Source organism: Dendrobates tinctorius, unplaced genomic scaffold, assembly GCF_039654945.1.
Source record: "Dendrobates tinctorius isolate UK_male_01 unplaced genomic scaffold, ASM3965494v1 ptg000010l, whole genome shotgun sequence".
NCBI classification, from domain to species: Eukaryota; Metazoa; Chordata; class Amphibia; order Anura; family Dendrobatidae; genus Dendrobates; species Dendrobates tinctorius.
In genome coordinates, this window is record NW_027361678.1 from 8,666,427 (window position 1) to 8,682,111 (window position 15,685).

The following is a 15,685-nucleotide window of genomic DNA, read 5'->3' on the forward strand; positions in this document are numbered from 1 at the left end:
TGTATTTTTGGTTTCAATTTTTCTTTTTTTCTGCAAAACGGTGCAAAATAAGAAGTTGCTAACAACTTCTCTTCAAATGCATTTTATTAACCCTATGTAATTGATTAAGAGTGTTTTAAAGGGGGTGTTACTATAGAGGTAACTAAACTTTTAATTATTGATCAGCCATTGTAAAGTTATACATTTTTGTGATATATTTCATTACCTTATTTTACATCCTTCTGTCCCAAACACCAGGCTGTGGCTGTTTTGCTATTTTACCGGCATGGCTTAACAAAACCTATGCCCTGTTGTTTACAATCAGAGTAGGGGACTTTTCCTGTCTGAGCCTCTTTGCCCCCATCTCCAACGTTCATGGAGTATACTTTCAAACACAAATTGTTTGCAAATTGAGGATCCATGGTGATCAGCAGTTGAAAGCAGACTGTAAAGGAGCTGAAACTAGTCTGTTATAAAAGCGTTGCAGTATAACGCTTTGTTCACATGTCCAGTAATCATACATTAGAACGGATCCGTTTTTTGATTACTGGAGGTGTAAAAATATTTAACCTATACAACTGGACATGAGAACCTTCAAGTAATTGTGGCGGCCCCAGAAGTATGGTCGCCACACTAGCATTTCCTTCCTCCAGGGAGGGTGATGTCAGGCTTGGAAGCAATGAAGGGTCTCTCTAGCAGTTAACCATGTCATGCAACACAGTTCCCACTCCAGGCCAGCAGAGGGAGCTCTGAATCAGAATTTGGGGAGGAGTGCTCTGCTCTCTGAGGGCCAGGAAGGGAAATGAGGAGTTAGTGTGAGGAGGGCAACGAGTGTAGACGTGTGGAGAGAAGCTGGAGGTTGAGCTGAGGATAGAGAGCTCCCTCCCAGTGATAGCGCATGATCTGGAGCCTGGTCTCCGCGGTTGTACGGATACTGAAAGTCCTGCAACAGAAACCAGAGGAATAGGAAGCTGTAAATGCTCTAGTCCCACCTAAGACTCGGAGGCACAACAGCGAAGGGTGAGCCAAGAGAGATAGAGGGTTACAGCTGTCTGCCATATGAGGTAGTTCTAAGAGAAGATAAGAAGGAGGAACTTCAGTGTTACACAGTGCTGCATGTACCTCAACTAAGCGCTAGGAAGGAGACCACACAACCCATCTGAGAGAGAGATTCCTGAGTTGCTTCCAGGCTAGCCTGCTCCTGTGCCATCTGTAATCTGGACCCTGGACTGCACTTACAAGTAAAGGTAAAGAAACTATATTCCGCTGTGTCCTTTCCTTCATCCTGCAACTTCTTCAACACTGCTACATTTCTAAATCTCTGTGCTAGACACTGCACCCTCTTCCCCAACACCTATCTACACTGCCCTGGAACTGCAGCCCTGCCTGTGGAGGGATATAACATCACTGCTGCACCCCACCATCTGTCCCAGAGGATCTGTCTGCAGTGTCGGCTTAACATCTTCATTGCCGAACACCACAGGTGGCGTCACGAATCACTCATAAACTTTATTTCATCACTCAACCCCCTTTTACATGGGCGCCCAGGGCCACGGACCGGGTCACCGCTGCTGTGGCATTCCCCTCTGAAGGACCGGCCCGGTACAGAGTACCCCACAGCCCTGGGAGGGCGACCCATAATCATCTATAAATAAATAATTCTACATAAATAGTGCCATATCTGTCTATAGGTTGCGTCTGTGATTGCTCTTCAGCGCCACTAAAGAAAATCTGTCCGCTGGTTTTTGCTATGTAATTTGAGATCACCATAATATAGGGCAAGGAAACCTGATTCAAGGGATGTATCACTTTTTAGGCTATATGCTGTAGTTTCAATACAATCAGTGTTTTATCAGCAGAAGATTATCACTAGAGGACTAGGTCTCATGTGCACAGCAGTCCAGCTAATCTGTGTAACTACACCCCCACCACTGATTGGCAGGTTACTTACAAAGTGCACAGGAAGCTGACAATCAGGTGTGTGGGTGGGTTTATACACAGCTCAGCATTCTGAGTACTGCTACATCTCTAGCAGATAAAACAGGAATTCTATCAAAACTGCACCAAGCAGCCCAGTAGGTGACACATCACTGGAATCTGCCTTTCTGCCCCTACATCATGCTGATATCAGATTACATAGCAAAAAAACTGCTGACAGATTCCCTTTAAAGTGAAGTGACCTTCATTACTTTTGTAAACATGACCTTTAGACAGTTGTGGTGCTGTTTTCTAAAGAAAATGTCTTTGTTTTTCTAATCTAAGAAAACCCTTTTTAACCATTCAGTAAAGTTTTTCTTAAGGCCTCCATATACATTAGACAAACGTAGGACGAATTCACTGATGTTGGCAGGCTCATCTAATAGTCTGTGTATGGGAACCTCCCATGGGCTCCAGAGCAAAATTTGGACCTGGGCCCCCCTGCATGTTGGTCAGATGTATGGGTCCTTGAAGTGTTCTAAATCCTGTAACGACATAGTAATGTTCCCCGATACTAGGCGCTTTCCAGGTATATACAGTGGGGCAAAAAAGTATTTAGTCAGTCAGCAATAGTGCAAGTTCCACCACTTAAAAAGATGAGAGGCGTCTGTAATTTACATCATAGGTAGACCTCAACTATGGGAGACAAACTGAGAAAAAAAAATCCAGAAAATCACATTGTCTGTTTTTTTTTCATTTTATTTGCATATTATGGTGGAAAATAAGTATTTGGTCAGAAACAAAATTTCATCTCAATACTTTGTGATATATCCTTTGTTGGCAATGACAGAGGTCAAACGTTTTCTGTAAGTCTTCACAAGGTTGCCACACACTGTTGTTGGTATGTTGGCCCATTCCTCCATGCAGATCTCCTCTAGAGCAGTGATGTTTTTGGCTTTTCGCTTGGCAACACGGACTTTCAACTCCCTCCAAAGGTTTTCTATAGGGTTGAGATCTGGAGACTGGCTAGGCCACTCCAGGACCTTGAAATGCTTCTTACAAAGCCACTCCTTCGTTGCCCTGGCGGTGTGCTTTGGATCATTGTCATGTTGAAAGACCCAGCCACGTTTCATCTTCAATGCCCTTGCTGATGGAAGGAGGTTTGCACTCAAAATCTCACGATACATGGCCCCATTCATTCTTTCATGTACCCGGATCAGTCGTCCTGGCCCCTTTGCAGAGAAACATCCCTAAAGCATGATGTTTCCACCACCATGCTTTACAGTAGGTATGGTGTTTGATGGATGCAACTCAGTATTCTTTTTCCTCCAAACACGACAAAAGTTGTGTTTCTACCAAACAGTTCCAGTTTGGTTTCATCAGACCATAGGACATTCTCCCAAAACTCCTCTGGATCATCCAAATGCTCTCTAGCAAACTTCAGACGGGCCCGGACATGTACAGGCTTAAGCAGTGGGACACGTCTGGCACTGCAGGATCTGAGTCCATGGTGGCGTAGTGTGTTACTTATGGTAGGCCTTGTTACATTGGTCCCAGCTCTCTGCAGTTCATTCACTAGGTCCCCCCGCGTGGTTCTGGGATTTTTGCTCACCGTTCTTGTGATCATTCTGACCCCACGGGGTGGGATTTTGCGTGGAGCACCAGATCGAGGGAGATTATCAGTGGTCTTGTATGTCTTCCATTTTCTAATTATTGCACCCACAGTTGATTTCTTCACTCCAAGCTGGTTGGCTATTGCAGATTCAGTCTTCCCAGCCTGGTGCAGGGCTACAATTTTGTTTCTGGTGTCCTTTGACAGCTCTTTGGTCTTCATCATAGTGGAGTTTGGAGTCAGACTGTTTGAGGGTGTGCACAGGTGTCTTTTTATACTGATAACAAGTTTAAACAGGTGCCATTACTACAGGTAATGAGTGGAGGAAAGAGGAGACTCTTAAAGAAGAAGTTACAGGTCTGTGAGAGCCAGATTTCTTGATTGCTTGTTTCTGACCAAATACTTATTTTCCACCATAATATGCAATTAAAATGAAAAAAAAAACAGACAATGTGATTTTCTGGATTTTTTTTTCTCAGTTTGTCTCCCATAGTTGAGGTCTACCTATGATGTAAATTACAGACGCCTCTCATCTTTTTAAGTGGTGGAACTTGCACTATTGCTGACTGACTAAATACTTTTTTGCCCCACTGTATATCCGTCCAGCCTGGACCCCTTTCTGGTATGCCCCATTCCCAGTGCATATGTCGCCTATCCTGGTATATATGTGTAGTACCAGCAGGTGCGCAGGATGCAGTGTCGAGTCACAAGACAACTACGGTGCCTTTTTAAGAATTAGTTTATGGGACTTGAGGAGACTTTCCTCAGTCACGGCCTGATCACTGAAACAGGGGTAACACAGGCTGCCCACGCAGGGGCTCTAAACAAGCAAACACAATAACGCAGCACACGACTACTCCCGGCAATGGCCGGTCACTATAGGGCCGCGGTTTGGCCGACTACGGGTCCTTAAGTCTAGAGTTTACTTAGCCGTCCCGATGTCCCTCACCGTTCGGGCTGGTAGTCTTTCGGCGAAATAGTTGCTGGGCCCAGTTGCTGAGGTGGTGATGCAGTCTTCGCGCTCTCCGGCGCGCTGAGGACACGGGAGCCCCACAGGCCCCGGCGGAGTCCTTGGATGGATGGGCCGCAGCGCCCGGACCTGGGCAGGTGGCAGCGGTGTATAGTGGCGTGTGACAGGCCACCTGCGCAGCTAACGGCTGCGACGGGGAGTCCGCGATCAAGAGAGGCCCAGCTCCTGCTGCGGACCAGAGCGTGACAGTCGTGGCCGCCGATGGCGCGGTGCTGGCTGCGGCCACTGGTGAAAGCAGGGCGGCCGCGGGTGGCAGGGAACAGGCTGCAGTCACAGGCTCAGGGGAGGCGGCCACGGGCGACCGTGGGTAGGCCGCAGCCGCGGGCAGAGAGGTGGCGATAGCGGCCCCGAGTTGTGCTGGGGCCGCAGTAGCTGTGGTCTGGACAGGGGCAACAAGTCTCGGACGGCTCTCTGGATACCGTCCCCCTGGAGTCTTCAGTCGGCGTCCTCCCTGGCACTGGTCAGTCGCTCTAGCTGGCAGACGCTCCCACGCTCTCCTGTTCTCCCTGTCTCGGTCTGCTGACTCATCGTCAGGGGGATTCCCCGCCTCCATTACACCGGTCCCTCCCCCAGCCCACCTGTCAGTCACAACGATCCGTCCTCGAATCCTGTCCCCCGGGAACAGTTTCCCCCGGAACCCAGATGACGGCTCCTTTGGTTCCGGCCTAGACACTCTACGGGGGCCGTTCCTCCCACATATGTCCCCCAACCTGGGCCTGTTCCTGGTACACATGTCCCCCTTCTTGGTATACATGTTCCCCACCCTGGTACATATGTCCTCTTTCCTGGGCCCCTTCCTGGTATATATGTCCCCCAACCAGGTATGTATGTTGTTCATCCTGGGTACCTTCCTGGTAATATCTTGCTCTTCATGGGCTCCTTCCTTGTATACATGCCCCACAACCTGGTATATATATATATATATATATATATATATATATATATATCCCATCCTGGATCTTTTCTTGGTATATATGTCCCCCTTCCTGGGCACGTTTCTAGTATATATGCCCCTCCTTCCTGGTATATTTGTCCTCCTTCCCGGTATATCTGCCCCATCCTAGGCCCACTTTCTGGTATGTTTGTCCCCTGTTCTGTCTCTGCATTAAAAAGAAGCATTCTTCTCACCTTCCTCTGATACCACGATGTGCAGTGTCCACTTTTGTAGCAGATGCCAGCAGCAGGCCCTGCCATGTGACTCCAATGCATTGGCGGGCCCCCCTGCTGCAAAGGCTCAGTCGCGGTTGCACACTCTGTGACTGCCATCGTTATGCCTTTGGATATTGGGGAGATGAGAAACCAGCAGGTCTGAATTTCAGACTGCCTATTATCTTGGTCTCTGCAAGATAAACAGCTGCCAAAGGTGTCTTGCTTTGGGGACCATGGTTCGGCTGAGAGCTATCTATTGTGTATGGGGCGCTTTAGCTTGGTGGTTTTTTTATGTATGTGAACTTTGCAGTTAATAATGCGCTGTGGATACCTTTCTCATGGAAGTAATCAAATGGGTATCAGAAAAGCTTAAAGGAAATCTGTCTCCACATAAACTATTAATATGGGCATACAGGTTATAGTTCTCCCCTGTGTGTCTCATATCAGATGTGTTCATGGTGAGAAATCATCTTATCACTTTATATACATGACTTCCAGGCTCTGGGAGGATGATGCTGGGAAGATAACTCTGCCTCCAGAGATTATAACTCCCCCTTCATGTGAAACAAGCTCTGGAGGCAAAGTTATCTTCCCCGCAACATCCTCCCCAGAGCCTGGAAGAGGTCCCTTATATAAAGTGATAAAAGAGGATTTCTCAGCAGCAACAACAGGTAGGACTGTTATCAGCACTCTATAACCTGTATGCCCATATTAATAGTTTAGATAAGTCAAGTGTGGTGACAAATTCCCTTTAAAAAGACAAGAAAAAAGGCAGAGAACCTGTATGTGTCAATGTACTAGCAAACAAGGTTCTAATTCAGCTGTTTCCTCCTCTTCCTCTCTTCCATAGAAGAAGGCAGCTAGAAAAACCTGAAAATTTCCTTTTGTCTTTGTTTCAGTTTATTCTGCTCTATTTATTCCCTCAATGGCACCCTTTTCTTCCCTCTCTACAGATACAACTGGTCCGTCATGTGCAGAAAAAAAAATCACATTGAGTAGACGTAATATAAAGAGCATCTCCACCCAAAATAAAAATGTGGTGCGGTCTATTGTAGTTGTATTAGTAATAGTCTGATTCATTTCCAAAATTTGTACTTTTAATGAATTTTTCAAGCATGCACAAGAAGAAATGGCGTCCAATGGCATGTATGTAAAGGTTGGGAATATCCCTTAAAAGTGGGTTATCCAGGACTGTATTAATTTTTAACTAGGGGCCTAATCTCTGCCAATCTCTGCCTTTGTAAGAAGAAGGACCGTGCCACGGGTACCTGTTCTGTGCCGGTTCCGGAAGCTTAAGAGACCGGACCAATCCTTGCAGGCGAAGCAGGGGGCGTGGTTAAGGGGTTACAGCCTCAGCTTGCGCAGAAACAGGCAGACTTGGCTGGAACAGACAGCGCGCAGTAGGGACCAGTGAGTGCTCCGGCCCTCGAACATACGTACAGCGCAGGCCCGCACCCGAGCGTAGCCTCCGCAGCTGGCAGAGATTATGAGGAGAGATGTGCAGTGTGCCCGTTGGTTGCCACGAAGTGAGGTGACAAACGATATGGGCCTGTGAGTACCGTGTGTGTGCCGCCTAAGAGACTGGGTGCAGGACCACCATCTGCGCTCCGATATATCCTCCGGACCACGCTGGGCTAAGATAGTGCGGAGGCACGCACTCCCCCGGCCTCATCAGTATATGGACTAGGGGATCCTTGGAAGGTACCGGAGAGAAACCGCTGGCGCCGGAAAGACAGGGTCCTGGAGGTAACGAGGATCCATCGGACAAGTGCTGCGCCAACCGTTGCTGGCATCATCACTTGCTCTGTGATTGATCTCATTCTGAGAAACTTCTGACAGGATAAGTTGACCCAACAAGAACTGTTAATACCCTTTCTACTGTTCTTTAACTGTGCATACTATTTATACTTTGAACTGGTTAACCATTTACCTCCCTGCCTGGAGTATTTCCCTGTTAAAGTAAAATATTTAACTCTTGCACTGCCTTCTGTCTGTCACTGCATCCTGCAACCTGCTCACACCATCACAGACCGCTCCTGCCAGTGAGCCTGCTGCTTTTGCTGATGTCATGTCGATAGAGTAGCTGCTTCTTTTCTGCTCTGCTCTTTTGAAGAGGGGGTGTTTGCCGACAGTGACTTAATGTTGGAAGCCTGTTGTCAATCAGCATGACGTCTACAGACACGCCCCATCGACAGAGCAGCCAGGAAGAAACAGAGCTGCTCTGTTGGGGTGGAGCAGCTGAATCGCCGGCAGGAGCGGTCGGTGATATCTCTGGGCCAGCATTGGATAGAACTGGCAGGTAGTTGGCAACCCTAACTCCTGGATAACCCCTTTAACGTGTTTCTTTAGCCTGCAGTTGTAAAATAAAATCAATAAGTTGAGCTATAAAAAGATTGAGCCAAAAATTGGCAAAGTAGCTGTCGTTTGTGGGATAACTCATTTTTATGCCGGCCTAAAGGGTCCTTATTCTGTTTATCTTTTCCACTATTGTGTTTTCTGTGGCAGCCATATGAACACCTCTGTGACCAGCCTGACTTAGTTTAGATAGTCCTCCGTGAGCTAAACCGTGGTCAGTCTGGAGCATGAACCAAAAATGTAAATTGTGAGAACCCCTTTTAAATGATGCTGGATTGACTGATACATTAAACCAAGGATCTGAATAAAACTTTATAAGTTACGAGTCACAAAACCCTACAAAACAGAAGAGGAGGCATCCTGCATTTTGTTGCTTCCCTCTGCGTTCTCAGCCGGTCTTATTACATTGCACGTTAGTGGTTTTGGTTCATTGATCTGCTTGCTTGTGACTTGATTGCATGTCATGTAATACAAAATGTTTTGTACTTTTCCCAACAATCCAGCTAACACTGGCTTAGAGTTAAATTGTAAATGTGCGGGTTGCCAAGTTCACGAAATCATACAATAGAAGAAATTGGATGTAGTCCATTGTTTTGCTCTGTTGAGCAAACAGGACAATGGACATTAACACAGTTGCTCTGAACCCATTGTTCAGCGTGTTTGTGTGTTCCGATGATTACAGCTGCTGAATAAATATTGTTATTTATGAAAAGAGTGCCATATTTTTTGCAGACTGTTATAATTATTCTGCTGCTATTGACTGTGGTTATATATTGCATACTGTAATAATTTAAAGGGAATCTGTGAGTACAATCATCCCTCCTAAGCCGTCTTTATGGACATGCAGGTCATAGGGAGCCAAATAAAATAATACCTTAATATCTGTGATCTGATTTCTTATTCCAGAGAAATCCATGTTTGTCTTAATATGTAAATGAGCTGTTAAGATCTATGGGCCGGACATAGATCTCCCTGAGAATCTGCCTCCACAGATTATTTTAAATAAAAAGGGGCGTTACCAGTGTGAGACATGTAGTGACCGACAGTCTGCTCTCCTGATCTCACTGCAGGGCTGTGTGTAATAATAACTGACACAGTATAGCATTAAACACATTTTCAGGTGTCCTCTCAATGCTTCAGCTTCCATCTCATAGGCAGTCAGTGTTGTAATACAGGAGACCTGTGAGATCTGCTGCTGCTAACATGTTTGTAATGAGACACAGTTCATTTCTGCTTTACTGCGTTAGTTACACATCTCACACTGGTAACGCCCCTTTCGTTTATAATAAGCTCTGGAGGCAGAGTCTCAGCGAGATCTATGTCTGGCTCATAGATCTTAACAGCTTTCCGACATCGGGCGTACATTTACGTCGATATTGGACTCCCTCCCTTTGATGTGGGCTCCGGCTGTTTTCAACAGCTGACATGTGCATGCAATATCTGCTGTGGAATCGCGATCCACCCGCGGATATTAACCAGTTAAATGCCGCTGTCAAACGCTGAAAGCGGCATTTAACAAGCGGTTCCAGCCATCGGGCCGGAAATACGCACACCGGCGCCCCCCTGTCACGTGATCGCGGGTCACCAGTGTGTTGGCATTACAATCAGAGGTCTCTTGGAGACCTCTATGGTTGTCAGTGCCGGCTTGCTGTTAGCGCCACCCAGTGGTCGGCGCTCATAGCAAGTGAGTAATTCTGCTATATCTGATAATCGCCTCTATGTAGCAGAGCCGATCAAGTTGTGCCAGCTTCTAGCCTTCTATGGAGACTATTAAAGCATGGCAAAAGTAAAAAAAATAAATATAAAAAAAAAAATAAATAATGGTTCAAATCACCCCCCTTTCGCCCCATTCAAAATAAAACAATAAAAATAAAATCAAACATACAAATATTTGATATCACTGCATTCAGAATCGCCTGATCTAGCAATAAATAAAAAAAGGATTAACCTGATCGCTGACCGGCGTAGTGAGAAAAAAAGTCAAAACGCCAGAATTAGGTTTTTTTTGTCACCGCGACATTGTATTAAAATGTAATAACGGGCGATCAAAAGATCGTATCTGCACCAAAATGGTATAATTAAAAATGTCAGCTCGGCACGCAAAAAATAAGCCCTCACCCAACCCGAGATCACGAAAAAAGGAGACACTATGGGTATCGGAAAATGGTGCAATTTTTTTTAACATAGTTTGGAATTTTTTTTCACCACTTAGTTAAAAAAGAACCTATACATGTTTGGTATCTATGAACTTGTAATGACCTGGAGAATCATAATGGCAGGTCAGTTTTAGCATTTAGGGAACCTAGTAAGTAAGCCATACAAAAAACAAGTGTGGGATTTCACTTTTTTTGCAATTTCACCGCACATGGAATTTTTTTTCCCGTTTTCTAGTGCACAACATAGTAAAACCAATGGTGTCGTTCAAAAATACAACTTGTCCAGCAAAAAAACAAGCCCTCACATGGCCATATTGACAGAAAAATAAAAAAGTTATGGCTCTGGGAAGAAGGGGAGCGAAAAACGAAAACGCAAAACCGAAAAAAGCTCAGAGGGTTAAATATTAAGAAAATTTGATTCTCTCTGGAATAACAAATTTTATTCAGCTTCCTATGATCTAAATGCCCCTATAGACAACTTGGGTGGATTTTCAGTAGTACCATCTACTTAGACAAAAGGGGCATGATTTGCTGTCATTTCCCCTGCGATAATATTCACCGTTCCCCTACTCCTCCGGATCACAGGCAGACTCCTTTATGCCTTCCTGTATCCACCTCCAATATATATTTTTGCAGGATATTGAACATTTGTGTCGTTAGTGATAGTTGTCATTCACACAGCAAAGTCGTGGGTGCTATATTATGGATCCATGCACTTAGGCTGGAGTCACACTGCCGAATTTCTCCTGCGATAATCGCATCGCACAGCACGGACCTGCCAGGCACCTCTCCTGACCTGAGCATGACAGCGTGAAGGATTACTATGCAGCTGTCAAGCTCAGGTCAGGAGAGCAGACAGCCAGTGCGAGTTTTACCATGCGATTCTCGGGACGAAAATTACGGCAGTGTGACTCTGCCCTTATAGGTAAAATCGGCCATGTGCATAAAGCCCGGAAAATCTGCTGTTAGGGCGCAGTCAGACGGCTGAGATCGAGATGGAAATGCAATGTACGGACCGACCGGTGGCTCTCCCGACCTGAGCGAGGCAGCTGCACAGAAACACATGAACTTTCACACTCAGGTCAGGAGAGTCACCAGCCAGTCTGTGGACTGCGTGCCAATCTCTGTCCAATTTATACGTCCATCTGACTGCGCTCATAGTGAAAGCAATAAGTAGAGCAATTGCCTGTAGCAACCAATACTTTTTTTGCTCTTCGACTACAAAAAGATTTGAAAGAAGAATCTGAATTAGATTTGTTTGATCGCCAACTCCTTCCCGCATCAATTTAAGGTATCCTCAGAAAATGATCTATTGTTTATATTCGGTTTCTTTGGTAAATTTTTATTTTTTGAGAATGTTTTTCATATCACAACCTGTATAAAAATAAAGAAATAAATAATAAAAAAAAAGTCTTGCAATTTTCACACTGGCCACTGGGGCTATTTTAGTTTCTAACTTTCTGTTCTGTGTGGAAAACTTTTCAGAAGTTTCATGGTAATCACAGGCAGGGTTACAATAACAGGCAACACCTCTATACATAGCTGATAATCCACCAATCACAATAGGCGATGTCACAGCTCCCCCCTCCCTTGACAATGACTTTTGCACACACTCATTAGATGCTTCAGGCTTAGAGTCAGTTTATTGCTGCTAATGTACATGTGCATTTCCTGCAAGGACGGGAAGCGCGAGTCTAAAATAACCCTAGTAGTCAGTGTGAAAATTGCGAGATTTCTAATTTTTATTTTTAATCATACAGTTTTATTGAAATAAAAACATTTAACATAAAAAAAACCGATTTAAACAGTAGGTAATTTTTCTTATGACGAATTCCATTTTATAGTAGTGGCGTTTAATAGTTAGAATAAGGGTCTGACAACAAATAATAATGCTCTATTCATTTATGTACAGGAATCCATCAAACTACTGTGTTCTCATGTGAGGCCCACAACTCCAAGGGGGTCTCTTCATCCAGAGCTGCGATTGTTCATGTTAAAGGTGAGATTGTTTTTATTGTAGTTTTTGTAACAAAAAAAATTATTAAAAAAATTGATACGTCACAATAAATACACATATGCATTGCGCAAGTACTTGGTATGTGCAAATAATGTAATAAATTGTAACCTGCTACACTAATAATAAATGCATGAAAATTGACTCTTACGGTGAACCTGTCACATTGGACATGCCATCCTTTCTTCAGATGGAGCTGAACAGATTGATATATTGATTTGTAGGTTAAGTTCCTGGATAATTTGTATTTTCTTAATTGAAGTCAAGTGATTGACAATTTTCCTGTTTTCTTGTGCACACAGACAGCAATCACTGAGTAGGACCACCCACTGGACTCTTAAGCTCTACTGAATCTTCTTCCACAATGTGCCCTATAACAAGATGCCTGCAGATAGGGCGGCATGTTCATTGGGACTGGGTCAGAGTTTGGCCATAATTTTTGCCTGCTGCTTTCAATGCTGCCCTGTCTGTATAAATATCCATTTAGATGATCCCTTCACGAGAGGCCATTAAACTATACAAAACTGAGTCACATGGGACATGGTCCACCATTTGACCAACTATTGATGCTATATATAGGAAAAGTGGCCACGTTTGCATGTTGATCTGTCTACTTAAAGGGGTTGTCCTACAAAAAAATAAATAAGTATCCTATCATCGGAGATCCCTCTGATGGCACCTTTTGACTAAGAAAGATAGTTAAGCTAAGTTGGGAATCTTTATCTATTTCTTAGACGTTGAATAAAGTGACACTGCACATGTGAATTAATTCAAGAAGACACAGAGCCCACTTTCTTATGAGTGGGTGTCTCATTGGTAGGACCTCCAATGATCAGACTCATCAGCTATACTGTTGAAAAGTGATATGTTTTGATTTTTAGGCAATCGCTTTTAGACAATCAAGTGAGAGGATCCCATAGACCAGGAGTCCTCAACCTATAGCTCGAGAGCCACATGTAGCTTGTTGGCCCATGATGTGTGGCTCGTGATTTTCTGCCAGCTTGGTGCATTAGCACTAGGTGTAGCACCAGCTATTAAGAGTAGATCTCTAGATGGTGACTTTTGTGTTTCACACAAGAAGAGCAGATGTGAATGGGGGTAAGATGGGAAACTCGGCAGCTTGGTGTACCACTGTAAGAATTCTAGAGTGAGGTTCGTGGGATGCAGAGAAGGGGTTAACAGAATTTACTTATACAGGGTATTGACGTACAAGGTATACTCCACACAGGGAGATAAGATCAACAAAGTAATGTCACAGGAACACTGAACGCAATAACAGAATTTTAACAAAAACACAACATTTGAGGGAAAAGGGTGTACGAAAAAGGTAACTTATCGCTTGAAGTTCTTGTTGGGGAGAAGCTGGAATATCTCCCGCTGGTGTCGTAGATTGTGAACAAAGTCTCTGGCTCAGTTACGGAGGAACGAGATGCACTGTCTCCCGACCGTGCCGATGTGTCCGGGCTCACTTGACTTGAGTACGCTGGAATGTAGAAACAGTCTCTTTCAATGATTACTCTCGGATGAGGTAGAACACGAACAGCATACATTTCTGCAGACCACAGCAGCGTGCGAACCTCTGAAGTACTTGCTACGAGCAAAGCAAGCAAAACTATCTTTCACTGGCGGTAGGAAGGTTCCGACCGGTATAGGAACATCCTGGGGCAGCTCAGTCAGGACACAGTCTGTTGGTAAGTCAATCCGCACTGGATTAAAGGATGAGGCATTAGCAGTCGGAGCAGTGGGGAGGGAGGCAACCTTCTCCCTGTTTTCCTGTCACCTATCCGCCAAAAATCTCCCTCGTTCCTTCGCTCAGCCCCTTTTATCTCCCCCACGCCCCCTGCTGTCCAGTGCAAAGGTCTTCCCCACTCAGATGAATAGTCCCCCGGCAACAGTGGTGACAATCCCGATAGTCTCCTGCCCTAAAGTGTACAGGGAACCGCTGACTCTGTTCTGGCTCCTCTTCTTAAACCGCCTTGGTGTGATTTCAGTGGAAAAGCTTTGGCTGTCATTATACCGATAATGGTGGGCTCTGTGTGTCATTACTGAGTGGGGCTGATGCTGGATGTGGCTCGTGACCCTCTCTCAGAGCTGAATTTGGCTCGCGACCCTCTCTGAGCTGAATGTGGCTCGTGACCCTCTCTCAGAGCTGAATTTGGCTCGCGACCCTCTCTGAGCTGAATTTGGCTCGCGACCCTTTCTCAGCTGAATTTGGCTCGTGACCCTCTCTCATAGCTGAATTTGGCTCGCGACGCTCTCTCAGAGCTGAATGTGGCTCTCGACGCTCTCTCAGAGCTGAATGTGGCTCTCGACGCTCTCTCAGAGCTGAATGTGGCTCTCGACGCTCTCTCAGAGCTGAATGTGGCTCTCGACGCTCTGCCAGAGCTGAATGTGGCTCTCGACGCTCTGCCAGAGCTGAATGTGGCTCTCGACGCTCTGCCAGAGCTGAATGTGGCTCTCGACGCTCTGCCAGAGCTGAATGTGGCTCTCGACGCTCTGCCAGAGCTGAATGTGGCTCTCGACGCTCTGCCAGAGCTGAATGTGGCTCTCGACGCTCTGCCAGAGCTGAATGTGGCTCTCGACGCTCTGCCAGAGCTGAATGTGGCTCTCGACGCTCTGCCAGAGCTGAATGTGGCTCTCGACGCTCTGCCAGAGCTGAATGTGGCTCTCGACGCTCTGCCAGAGCTGAATGTGGCTCTCGACGCTCTGCCAGAGCTGAATGTGGCTCTCGACGCTCTGCCAGAGCTGAATGTGGCTCTCGACGCTCTGCCAGAGCTGAATGTGGCTCTCGACGCTCTGCCAGAGCTGAATGTGGCTCTCGACGCTCTGCCAGAGCTGAATGTGGCTCTCGACGCTCTGCCAGAGCTGAATGTGGCTCTCGACGCTCTGCCAGAGCTGAATGTGGCTCTCGACGCTCTGCCAGAGCTGAATGTGGCTCTCGACGCTCTGCCAGAGCTGAATGTGGCTCTCGACGCTCTGCCAGAGCTGAATGTGGCTCTCGACGCTCTGCCAGAGCTGAATGTGGCTCTCGACGCTCTGCCAGAGCTGAATGTGGCTCTCGACGCTCTGCCAGAGCTGAATGTGGCTCTCGACGCTCTGCCAGAGCTGAATGTGGCTCTCGACGCTCTGCCAGAGCTGAATGTGGCTCTCGACGCTCTGCCAGAGCTGAATGTGGCTCTCGACGCTCTGCCAGAGCTGAATATGGTGTGGTGCTTGCAGGTACGCAGGATGCAGTGACTAGTCGCGAGACAATTTGGTGCTTTCTGTAATAACGTTTATAAGACTAGAGGGAACTTTCCTCAGTCACGGCCTGATCAACAAAAAGGGGTAACACGGATTGCCCTCGCAGGGGCTCTAAACAAGCAAACACAAACGGGTAGAACACGACTACGTCCGGCACTAGCCGGTCACTATAGGGCCGCGGTATGGCCGACTACGGGTCCTTAATTATATAGTCAACTTAGCCGTCCAGA

At 46.1% G+C, this 15,685-nt stretch overlaps 1 protein-coding gene across 1 annotated transcript in view; it reads left to right on the plus strand.

The window, feature by feature from the left end:
- Nucleotides 1–15,685, plus strand: part of TYRO3 (TYRO3 protein tyrosine kinase) — a 239,960-nt gene that overhangs the window by 83,707 nt on the left and 140,568 nt on the right. The window contains exon 5 of the mRNA XM_073586473.1: nucleotides 12,111–12,197. Coding sequence (XP_073442574.1) covers nucleotides 12,111–12,197 — 87 coding nt within the window. The remainder of the gene's footprint in view (nucleotides 1–12,110; nucleotides 12,198–15,685) is intronic.